We start from the raw sequence: 12,309 nt of genomic DNA, 5'->3' as shown, positions 1-12,309 counted from the left end.
GGCAATGAAGCAGATCATAGTGGTTACTGTGGCCATAATTGCTTCTAAGCTACTGCTACAGGAAGCACAAGAATGAATTTTAATTTCTTTTCCACTTTCCTTCTTGCTATTTAGGTAGACATATTGGGAATTTGGGAGAGAAATGTAGATCCTGCAGTTAAAAATGTGAAATATTGATGCTCCCTTGTATTTGTGCATATGTGTGTGTATGAGAGAGAGTATGTGTGCATGTCCAGGCGTACATTTAAACAAGGAGGTCTGTACCCTGCAACAAAATGGAAGCCATTTCCCAGACATATTTTATAGGAAAAAAATTACAAAACAAGAGAAAAGACTGCTTGAATGTATTGTTTCTAGCAGATTCTTACATATCTTCCAGATTGTATTTTGGCTGCCACTTGAGGGGTTAGCACTCTGTCTTAGGATTGTACCCTCATTAAAGTAGCATTCTTATCACCTGTCCCCCTTCACAATTCTAACACTTGGGAAACTCCGTTTATTATAACAATAAAGTCACTGATGAGAATATAGAAATGAATGAACTATAAAAAGTAAGTCACATGCATGGAACAGGTACAGAATACAGCTTAGCCTTGTTTATCACTCTTCTTTAGTGTGAATCCCCTTTATCCATTGGACTCTAAAATACTCTTAAGTCCTTCTTATTTGCCTCTACAGGTAGGTTGCAGTCTCCTCCCTTTTTAGGGTAGTCTTGGCTTTCCCTTCTAGAGCAGTAAAGTTACCATGTTCGGCTGAATTTAAAAGGTTTCTATTTTCCATCCTCATCGTCCTGCTTCCTACTTGAACACATTGTTGTTCTAGGCTCTCTAACAGGCACTGGCTTCCTGTGGGGAAGGTAGACACCTTTGCTGTACTTCTTAGATATATAGACAATTCTCAAATTATAAATAGATTTTTAAATTTAATTTTGTTTATATATAAATTACAAATTTCTCAAATTATAGATTTTTAAATTTAATTGTGTTAATATATAAATTCTATTGTTAATATTTATATATAAATCAAAACAAAATTTATTTATACATTTCTTTAGAAACAATGTTAAAGGGCTTGTAGATCCCAGGGTGAGCCACAACAGCCTTTTTATCTCATAATGTTTCTGAAACATAGGACTATAGAATGTAAGTTCAGTTTATGGCTGTATGAAAATACATTTAGAGTTTCTATATTTAATGGAACTCTAAATGTGTTTCCCATTCCACCCACTCATATCCCCACTATTCCCTCACCACACCAACCCTCACAGTAGGACAAATTTCTTCCCAAACCCTCAGCTGTATCTATCATACAGTAGAAAAAAGGAATATCCCACCTTAAGCCAGTGGTGATGAGGATTGGGAAAGGAGAAGGGACGAGAAGCATGAACTTTAAGAAATATTCTTTTTTTTCTCTTTCTCCTTGCCTCTTTGTTTTCCTAGTTTTTGGAAAGAAGAAAGCAATTGGCCCTTTTTTCTTTTTTCTGTTGGAGCTCTTCTCTTTTTCTTTTACTTATTTGTCTTTATTTATTATTGCATTTCCTCTAATTTCTCCTCTTTCTATCTTTTCTGGGTAGAAGAGGGAAACGAGTGAATGAGGTTTTCTCATGGAAGAAGCCAAGTAAAGCTTTCCTTTTTGCTTTTTTTTTTTCTATCTCCCTTTACCATGAAAGAATATACGTAATTAAGCCATGTGAATGTACTGGTGTGTTTGCATATCTGAGTCACCAAAAATTATTACACAGCCAACAAATACATTAAATTAGAGCAATTAGTGGACATTTATTCTCTTTTATTATCAGTAACAGAAGAATCTTTCAATTTTCTTTACAGCCCAATCTCACATTGTAGTGTTTTTAAAATGAATTTTGAAAAGTTTTAATTGTTTACATTTTAAAATATTTTAAAGCTATCCTAGAATGTATTTTAGGATTCTCTAACGCTTCATAGATCTGCCATTTTTTTCTTAAGGTTAAGAATTATTCACAACATATTTTAATGGAAAGTATTATAATAGAAGTTTAAAAATTACTTTATCCTTAACATTTCTACACATTTCAGAATACGCATCTCTGGCCATGGTTTTGCTGTTGTTATCAACTCAAGTTTCTAGAATTGTATTTTGACCAGTCCTGTTATTTGCTTGGCTCTGTTTTTTATTTTTTATTTTTTAGTAAACTTTATTTGTTAGAGCAGTTTTAGGTTAACAGCCAAATTGAGTGGAAAATAAGAGAGTTCTTAAATACCTCATGACCCCACATTCATAGCCTTCCCCAATATATCAACATCCCGCACCAGAGTGGTACATTTGTAAGGACCTATAATTTAAATTTTGACCAGACAGTGCATCCTCATGTCAATTAAATAGGATGATTTTTAAAGAAAGGTTGGTTTCAACTGAGGTATTATTTTGGAGAGATCTGTTTGACAACTAATGGTGTGTTTGCTTGATTTGCCCCATTTTTCAGTTTAAGTTAAACAATTGTATGGACATGGCCTAACTTAATGTGTTTTTCAAATTTTTTAAACTTTGTGTTTAAATCTTTGAGAAAATTCTAATGACTTCATAATTTTATGTCAGTAAATATGTTTGGGAAATAAAATTACAATGTAGAATTGCTGCTTTTGACTTTTAAGGAACGTAATTTCAGAATTAAAAGCTTTATGTGTTGCTTATTCTTTTATGCATATTGTGTTTAATTTAGTCTATAGATGGCAAATAATTCAAGGCAAAGGTGTATTTTTTCAAACATAGATTTTCAAGTCACCTACAAATTGAGGGCTGTCTAGAAGTCATAATTTGAAAGTAAAACACAGTGGGAGGAAGATAATAATAAAATAAACTTGAAAAAGCATTCAATAAGTTTAGAGAAGACTGAATAGATTATGACCATAATAAAAGTCAAAATGAAAATTCCAGTAAGAAAAATGAGATAAAATTTAGTAAAATAATTCATTAATTTTTCAAGTTAATAGTTAAAATTCAATTTTACTTAAATATTTATTTCCTTTTAAAAATAAAAAGAAGTTAAAGGAAAATAGAAAGTTATTTCTTTATAATTATGCTTTAATTCTATAGTCATTCTTAAATGTCGTTTCCAAAGATACCTTCATCATCTACCATTTCAGCTATTTTAAAAAGCCCCTTTTCTTAAGTCCCTGAAAAGTTCTCTACCACTCCAGTATTCTAGTATACAATTTATACTTGTTTATTTCCTTGTGTTTTTCCATTCCTTCCTCCTTTTCTAGAGCAAATCTAATTGCTATTTTCTCTCTGTTCACGACAACTACTACTACCATGATTACTCATTCTTCTTCCACTTTTTAAGAAATTATCTATACTTGGAACAATGTAAGAGATTTCCTCCTTTCTTTCAAAATAGTTATTGTAATACTAGTCATTCATTCTATAAAAGTCCCTTAATTAAGTTATAGTTCCAAATAATGAGTGCTTATATTTTTTGCCAACTAATCAAAAGGCTTATCCAGTGGAATCTCGATTTTTTTATTGCTGCCCATCATTCTTCCCACTTGTGCCTTTGTGAGATAATGAGACAAGTAAGTGAAAACATTTGGTTTACTTTAAAGCACTACATAAAGGTAGATTATTAATTAATTAAGAACAGTTTTGTTTGTTTTACTAGCTACACAATAAGTGTATTCTTAATAAGTTTTTATTAGCTAGTTTGCTATTCAAATTGTCCTGTGATTCTTTAGTACTTTCCCAAAACTGTAAGTTTTTGAAACTTGTAATTTGGATTTTCTCAATTTGAGTTAAACTTGTTTAGTTTGAGTATAGCATCAAACGCAAAAATACACGTTATATAATAGTAACAATTACTTTAAAGATTTTTTGTGTGTTCTGTGGTACTGGGGTATAGTACTCTAACTTTATTTTCTAATGTGTATATCACTATTACAGTAAGGATTTTAAAAATGTTTTTATTGTTTCAATCCCAAGTTAATATAAAGATAGAAATTACATAGACAAAATTTATGTTTCTTATTTAGGTACAGTTATAACTGTTTGCAACTAGTAGGTATCAATAATAAAAGGAATGTTTATAAACAAGATACTTTCAATGTTTCCCTACTTTTGGTCCTGGCATATGTTAAATGGTTTATTTTAATAACAATGCATTTAATTATTTTCAGTTAGGGGATCCAAGAGTACAAAATTTTAAGTAGTAAAAAAGAATTACAAGTAGCAACTGTATATATTTTTAAGTCTTCTAACTTAATGATGCAAAATAAGTACTGCAAGAATTTTAGAATATTTAATTATATGCAGTGTTTATGTGAACAATCAGACTAAATGAAATTTATGTAGTTGAAATAAAAAGAAAGTACAGTTTCATGTTGTTAAAGCAGTTTTATTGCATTTTTCAGCATTTAAAATAATTGCTTCTCTTTAGTGGATGCCATCATATTTAAATAAAGTTAAATGATTATAACAGAGTTCAAAGAGATTTAAAAAAACAAAAAAGTGATTTGTTTCATAATTTGCTTATTCAGTGGTTTAGTACTAGCTTATTAGATGAAAAAAGAAAAGATAAAAGATTGCAATTCATATTGGAAAACATTTAAAACTGGTTATTGATTTAGAAAATTCTAATAAATTTCTGCTGTATAATAACATTGATAAAGCAAGGAAGTACTAATTATTGAACAAATCTGAAAAATTATAATGGGTGTATTTTAGTAAATATTATAAATAATAATTGTTTATAAATATTTTTAAGCATTTAAGGTTGTCTTTCTAGATACTACAAAAGGTAAATGGTAATAAATCTTGAAATGGAACATTTATTTTGTAAATCTGATTTTACAACTATGAGAAAAGTCTTCACTTGAGGAGAAATAAAGTTGCTAACAGTTAAGAAGCATTTTGAAAAACAAAGAAATGGTAATAATTTTAAACCCCAAAGTAGTAAACTTTAAAGAATTGTCTATTGGAATAATTTTTACATCGGCAATTAAAAATTTATAATGTGTATGTTTTTATTTTAAAGGTTGTCTATACTTATTAAGGAAATTTAGAAAATAAAAAATTATCTGGCAGTTTTATTTTAAAAAATGTAAATACTTTTAGTATCATTTTGAGAAGCTCCATTACTTTCAGATTCTAAAATGCTATTTGAGGAACAGATTTTCTTTCCCAATATAGAAGATAAAACATTTGGACAAAAATAAGCATTTCTTTCTTACCAAAAATTTTGTGAATTTTAACTGGCATTTTCAATGTGGACTTACATGGAGGACAAAATAAAATATTAGGAAATATTAGATTACTCAAGGAAAAAAGACATATTAACCAAAGAGCTGAAATACATTGATATGTTTGACACATGTGGATATTAAGTTTGAGAGAGGAAAGAAAGACTGTGTACAGAATCCTGACTTAGACAATTTTTGAGGAAAACAAAAAATCTCATTTTATTTCCAGGTAAAATGAAGTTAAAAAATTTTCCAGCCAGAGACAGAATTATTGGTCTCATGAGGCAAAAAAGCTTGTTTGTAAATTATTGTATTCTACATTTTTACTAAGGGGGACTTACATAAATCTTGCTGTAGTTAAGAAAGTTATTATTTATTATTATTGATTATTGAGCACTCCTCCTTTCTCTACCTTTTTATGAGCATTTGCTGCACATTGCACACCAAGGAAGAAATAAGCTTTTACAGGTAGTTTTGTAATAGGTGTTGCTGACCTGTTTTTGGTCTGTGCTATGTGGTCACGAGGATCTGTAATAATCATAAAGGATTCACCTGGTCCTGCAGCGGCCTTATGTTGCAATTCTCTATTGGATTTTATTTAAAACTTGAGACTTAATAAAGATGACAAAAGGAGTTACTGAGAGTAATTGAATCCACCTCAATAAGGAGAATTCTGTCATTTACCATGTATATAACTAAAGCTAAAGGTCTGACTGTTTTTCTCTTATGGAAACTGCTAATAGCTCCTAACTGGTGTGTCTATATAAATTGTCTTGTTCCAGACTGTTTTTCTGTATGCCCCAGGCAGCTCTTTTCTTACCTAGAAAGCCCACTTACTGCTTCAGAGCTCAGATTTTGACATCTTAGTCTTTGTTTTTGCTCTTGCTCAGAGTGCAGCCCTTTAACTGCAGGGTCCCATCCTGTGCTTCTGTGATAGCTTTGCTTTCCTCTAATCTGCCTTGTAAATACTGGCCCAGGTTAAGCATTGCCACAGTGCTATTCTTTCTGACTCGGGACACAGTTTATGCTCAGTATTTTGTGTTACGCGAATGTGACTTCTATTGATAAAAAAGACTAGTAAAGTATGAAAGATATGCAAATAGTTTTTTCATGTAGCTGTCAATGGCCATCCACTGTAATCACAATAAAATCCAGACTTCGTACTATGGCATATGTGATCCTGGTGATATGACCTCTTGACTACTGCTTTGACCTCACTTTAAGACCACTCTCACCCTGGTTCATTAGATTCCTTCATTCTAACACTTCAACATACTAAGCCATTCTGCCTTAGGGGCATTGTCTAGTTATTTGGAGTATTTGAGCTGAAATTTGAATAGTGAAAGGTACCTTGACTTCCCTTACTCCAGATTGTTGTGTGGCTAGCAGTTTTTCATCATTCAAACCTCAGCTTAAACATCTCTTCTTCAAAGAGGTTTTCCCAGACCACCCATCTAAGTAATTTTATCCCCTACGACCCTACTTACTCTTTCCCATCTTATTTTTTTAATTGCATTTTCTGCTATTTAAATTCTCTTGTTTACTTGGTTCCGATATTACAGTGTGAGCTCTGTTCCCTTATTATATAGTGAGGGAAAAATCTATCTTTTTGGCTGTTGTATCCCCAGCATCTAAAACAATGTCTGACATATTACAGGTGCTCAACAAATTTCAGTTGAATGCATGAATAAGTGAGTGAATGATAAAGAAATGTATAACATAGGGTGAGCAAGTTGTTCTTTCTTTTCTTGTTTTGTTGAAGAACAGTATAACAACATGATAGTAAACTAGGTTAGGGGATATTTACTTATAATTCCAGTATTTAAAGAATTTTCATTTAGTTTTTTCTATGCATGTATGTTTTCATGGTTGTACTCTTATTTAAACGTTTTTGGTATTTTGTTTTTGTTTAGTTAATATTGTCAGACATTTTCCCTAGTTCTCCTAGTAAATACAGTTATTTTAATGGCTACATGATATCACATTGAGTTAATATTCCATCATTTGCTTAATCATTCTTCTAATATGTTAAGAAATTTGTTTCTGAGTTTTGCTATTATAAATAACACTGTAAGGAATAGCTTAATGAATACAGATAACATTTTTCTCCATTGAACAGAATATATTATAAACATAAAATTACTATATTAAAGGATATTTGTTCTGGTGTTTTATGGCATTTAAAATATCTACATCTCATAAATTGTAAAAGAATGTGTATGACTTTGTTTTGGGGTTTATTCTAAGTTAAAGTATTTTTCATAATTCATGTAAAAAATTGTATGATGCAGACAAATAATAAATTATATTTTTAAAGCTTCAGCTTATTATTTTCACAAATAAGTTCGTAAGCACCCCATGTCATAGCCAGATGCCTTTAGACTCAAAGTAATCTGAGTACAGAGATGTATAAATTCTATGAATAAATAAATTATTCTTTTATTAAAATTATCACCTTTAGTAAATATGGCAGCCATAAAACAAATAAAAGCAAAAGCTAAGGTGGTTTTGTAAGTGACATAATAAAATAGATATTTGGGATTATAAAATGACATTTGAGAGAAATCACAACTTTTCGTCATCAGTTTTAATAATATTTGCAATTTGCTTCACTTTTTTTCTTAAAGCTGGAAGAAATTTTTTTGGGCAAAATTATTTGAGTACCTTTGAGAACTAATTTGGAAATGTCTATTAAAAGTATTCTTTAACTTTCATTTCTACATGTGGAGAGTTTACCTATTTGTGCATATAGGGGGTTACACAAATAAAATATATCCTGAGAAGTTTCTCTTTGGATCTTTTTTGAGCTTTTTGAATTATTTGAAGTCAAGTACTTGTTTTTTTTTTTTTTTTTAAGGTGTGGATTAATCATGACTCCATTTGCATAGATTGTTAAGTTCTGGGAAAAACAAAATCTATTTTATTATGCATTTATATTCCCTTACAGTATCTTCTATACAATTTTCTTAAAGAAAGGTTTAAGTTCTACTCTTTAGCTATATATGCCATCCTCTGGATAACATAATAAAAAAATAGATTTTAAAAAATGATCTTTTTGACCTAAGCATCTTGCTAAACCTACATTTAGAGACGGCTCCTTCACTTTTCCAAAACAAAGAGGCTTTGCTTTTCTTTGCCATATAAAAATTCTTATTAGTGTAAGCTATATGTATTTCATTTATCCAGTCAAGTAACACATTCACAGCTTACCCTTCTCATGTCTTCTGTATGTTTTCTCACTTTTATTTATTCTAATAATTTAATCTCATAACAGAATATTCACTCAATTCATCAAAAAAAGATGTATTGAGTGTCTACTAAATACAAGCTACTTTTCCAGGTACTAGATACATAGTAGTGACTAGAAGAAAATTTTAAAAACTCCTTCCTCATGGAACTTAGGTCTAGGAAACAAGATAAATAAATAATTGTAGGTTAGAGAGTGTTAAGCGCTAAGAAGAAGAAACAAGGAAGAGGGTATGTGAAATGTGGGGGCTGTTAAAACTTTGGATGGGTTGACCAAGGGAGACTTCACTGTAAAGGAAATTTTTGAAAAAGATTTGAAGTAAGGAAATGAGCCATTCAGCCACCAGGAGAAGACAGCAGCCAGGACAGCAGTAAGACAGTGTGGGTGGGAATGTCGGGTCACAGAGTTATATAGGGAAAGAAGTCGGAGAGCTGATAGAGAGCAAGATTAGGTAACAAATGTTTGTTTGGATTACTTAATTATCTTTCTTTATTGTGTAGTTTTCCTGAGAATTATGTTTCTGTTCTTTCTAGCTCTGTACAGAATTACTTGCTCTTCTTATAAATTTAATAAGCAGTTTAAAAAATCTGCCATTGTTAACCATTTTTGAGTGATAACAAGTATCAATTAATTAGGTAAAGACTTATGCTTGTGGGAAAACACATGATCTCATTTTTCTACTTGCCATTTAATTCCATGATTTTTTTAAATGTAATATCATTACTTCTTGGGCTGCAGACCCTTATTCTGATAAATGTGATTACATTTCAGTTGCGTGGTACTGCTTTATGTAATATTCTCCCTGTCATTTTCTAGTTTTTCTTGCAAAATCCTAAATTTCTGCCATTGAAGCACCACTTTAGATTAACAGCTTTCATTGGCATCTCTTAAAACATTGACCCAATTAAAAAAAAACACAGACCTAAACTCAAGAGTTATTACTTTCCTAGGATTTCTTCCAGACTTTTATTTTCTCTGGCTCTCCATTCAAAATAAATTATTTGCTTTTTGTAAAATGGCCAGGAATCTACACGAATAAATTAAACCTAACTGTGGGATGTCAGAGGATATTTAACTCAAACGGACTCGAATGAAGAGTTAGAGTTAGTATTTATAGTATGTTAGAAGAGACATTTGAAGTTAAAAGATTTTACTGGTTAGCTTCCCCCACTGAATAGTTGTGTAGCTCTTCCTGAACTTCAGTTTCCTTGTCTGTAAATGGGAATCAAATTGCCTACTTCAGAGGCTCACTAATAGATTGTTTTGAGATTACAATTGAATAATATATGTGAACACTCTCAAGAAAGCGACTTAGGGCAATTCAATGTAAGTATTGTTCTGTATTCTATTAGGCCACCTATGCTTAGCTTTTAAAATTTTATTAAATTTTAATATTCATTGCCTTTTTTATGTCTGGATAATTTCTGAAGTTTGATTTTTTTTGGACTGGAGATCCCTTCAGTAGATCTTTTGTGAAACAGCTTCCACAATGTAAATAAACAAGTCTTGGCTGTCACTCCACAGTGCCATGGCGATTTTATCTCAGTTGCAGTGACCTCTGGCATGTACCTCAATAAGAATTTATTTGCCCTCACTTGGAAGACAGTTGTTAGCAATTGGAAACAGGCTTGGTTGGAGGTTTTTAGTTTCATTAAACCTTTATTACAGAGCACCCAGAAGCAGCAGTGCACTACTACCTCACCGACATTCTTCACCCTATCTAGGAAATAAAAACTTCATTTAGAGAACCTTTAGTCAAAAGCCTATGAAGCACTAATTAAGGGGAAATAATTATACCAGTGTGTTGGCTCAGCAGTGCGAGGCACCATGAAGCTTTGAGGAGGGGCTCCCAGAAGTGCATATTGCTGCTGGGTATGGAGTGTCCAAGGCACCCGTAACAACTTTTATCTTAAGTTTTTAAAATTTGAAAGAATCAGAATAGAGCAGTGGTTCCCAGACTTTGTTACACGTTAGTCACCTGGGGCTTTTAAAAATCTTATGCCCAGGTCATATCTCACACTAATTATAAATTAGAATGTTTGGGGGTTGGAGCCAGGCAGCAGTAGTTTTTAAAGATGCACAGGTGATACCAATGTGCAGCTAAGTTAGGGAACCACAGGAATATGTGGCTCTGGCCTTTGTTCTTTTACTACCTGTTACTGTTTCTCAGCCTTTAGCATCATTAGTGGGAGTCTGATAATCCTATCACGAAAGTATTTGAAAATATAGGTGATGTCCCGTAAGCAGGTTTGTGGTCTACAGTTTTTGAAAAGTATATGCTGTTTTACATAGTCTTATGTTGCTTTGAACTTTGTTTCACTACTGTCACCTTCTAGGTATATTTATGTTACTTTTTCCCATTTACATGAATAACTCCTTGTAACATTATGCCTTTCTTATTTAAGACCAGAATAAAATCATGTCTACAGGTATTAACTAGTTAGGAGTTTTGTTCCTTTGTTTCATTTATAATGGCTGTTTTCAGATAAAGGGCTGACAACAAATTTGTTTTTCCAAATCCATTTTTATTTTTCTCTAGTCTAGTAATGAACTAAATTTATGAAATTGGTATGAGTCTGAATAAATCAACTGCTTAACTATATCACAGCCACATTAATATTTACTGTTAATAATAGATGATGTATATGTGAGACAAAAACTATACCTGTGCCATTACTAACCATGATATCATATGTGAATAAGCATTTTCCCAAATATCATGGTTTATTAAGTCAGTCTCAATGTAGCCTCATAAAAAAACTAGAATTTTAAGAGTACAAAGGGGAACTTCTGTGTGGCTTGGTTCCTAATGTTGACAAAAGCTAAAGGCTTGGCTGTAGATCCTTGAACATTTGCCTAAGACTTGACATAAATTCAGGTGGTCACCATATTATCTTAAAAACACTAGAAAATTACCCAAAGAATACAAAAAGAACAATTTAAAAACAAATTTTATTTTGATTTATTAGAAAATTTATCTTTCATATTCCATGTGAAATGTGTGTGTGAAAAAATTCAGAACGTGAATTGATGCTCTGTGAATTTTTTGTTTGTCATTTAAAATTAAAGAATATGACCCTATTGTCTCTGGTGCTGTCAGAGTATTATAAATTATAGAAATTGCTACAGTGCAAATATTTGGCTTAATTCATAACATTCAGTCATCTAATTTTTGTTTTGAGTCTTTTGCTTTTCTCATTTCACATTTTTGTTTTGTTTTCATCCATCATTTTGTCTTATCATCTTCAATTCTAGAGCAACCTGACAACAATAATGATGCTACTGAATTGGGCATCCTTGTCATTCCTGAGATTAGTGTCACAAATGTGGCCGGAGAGAGAACCGGGAATGGGGAAAAAGGCAGAACACTAGGAGAGATTGATGCTCAGCATGTACAGGGTGTGCAGGAAACAGCCACAGATCCTAGAACTGAGAGCAAAGGCTTGCCAGAGATCAGGAGGCAAAAATCTGTAAGAAAAATGATGGAGGATGGAATAAACTCACCTGGCAGAGTGCAGTTTTAGCAGAGCACTTTATAGCTGCACTCCAAGGTATCTTAAGGCAAAGGGCCACTGATGCATGTTAAGCAGCAGTTGCACAGTCACAAAAATTTTGCATGTAATCTAATCCAAATGCATGAATTATGCACCACATTTCTCAATGACTCTTAATGCTCTTTGGAATGATTATACCTTTATTGTCTTTGAGTAAATTTTTATGAAAACTGAGGCAGAAAATTCCTTCTAAAATAATTTTCTGCTTATGTTTGGAGTTCTAAAATTACTTTTTCGGCTTTGTCTTTTTGCCATCTTTGTTATGAAGGATAATGTATATAGAATTTTATGTTTG

At 31.8% G+C, this 12,309-nt stretch overlaps 1 protein-coding gene across 8 annotated transcripts in view; it reads left to right on the top strand.

Annotated features, from left to right (window-relative positions):
- The window catches only part of HYCC1 (hyccin PI4KA lipid kinase complex subunit 1), a 118,187-nt gene that overhangs the window by 55,250 nt on the left and 50,628 nt on the right, over positions 1–12,309 (top strand). For 2 of the 8 annotated variants that reach the window (XM_019031697.4, XM_063708403.1), the window contains one exon: positions 11,716–12,006. The exons of the other annotated variants lie outside the window; for them this stretch is intronic. In XM_019031697.4, coding sequence (XP_018887242.1) covers positions 11,716–11,984 — 269 coding nt within the window. In that variant the 3' untranslated portion in view covers positions 11,985–12,006. Of the gene's footprint in view, positions 1–11,715; positions 12,007–12,309 lie in introns of those variants that run through there. 8 annotated transcript variants of the gene reach the window in all.

Source organism: Gorilla gorilla, chromosome 6 (genome assembly GCF_029281585.2).
Source record: "Gorilla gorilla gorilla isolate KB3781 chromosome 6, NHGRI_mGorGor1-v2.1_pri, whole genome shotgun sequence".
NCBI classification, from domain to species: Eukaryota; Metazoa; Chordata; class Mammalia; order Primates; family Hominidae; genus Gorilla; species Gorilla gorilla.
This window is presented reverse-complemented; position numbering and strand designations above follow the sequence as displayed.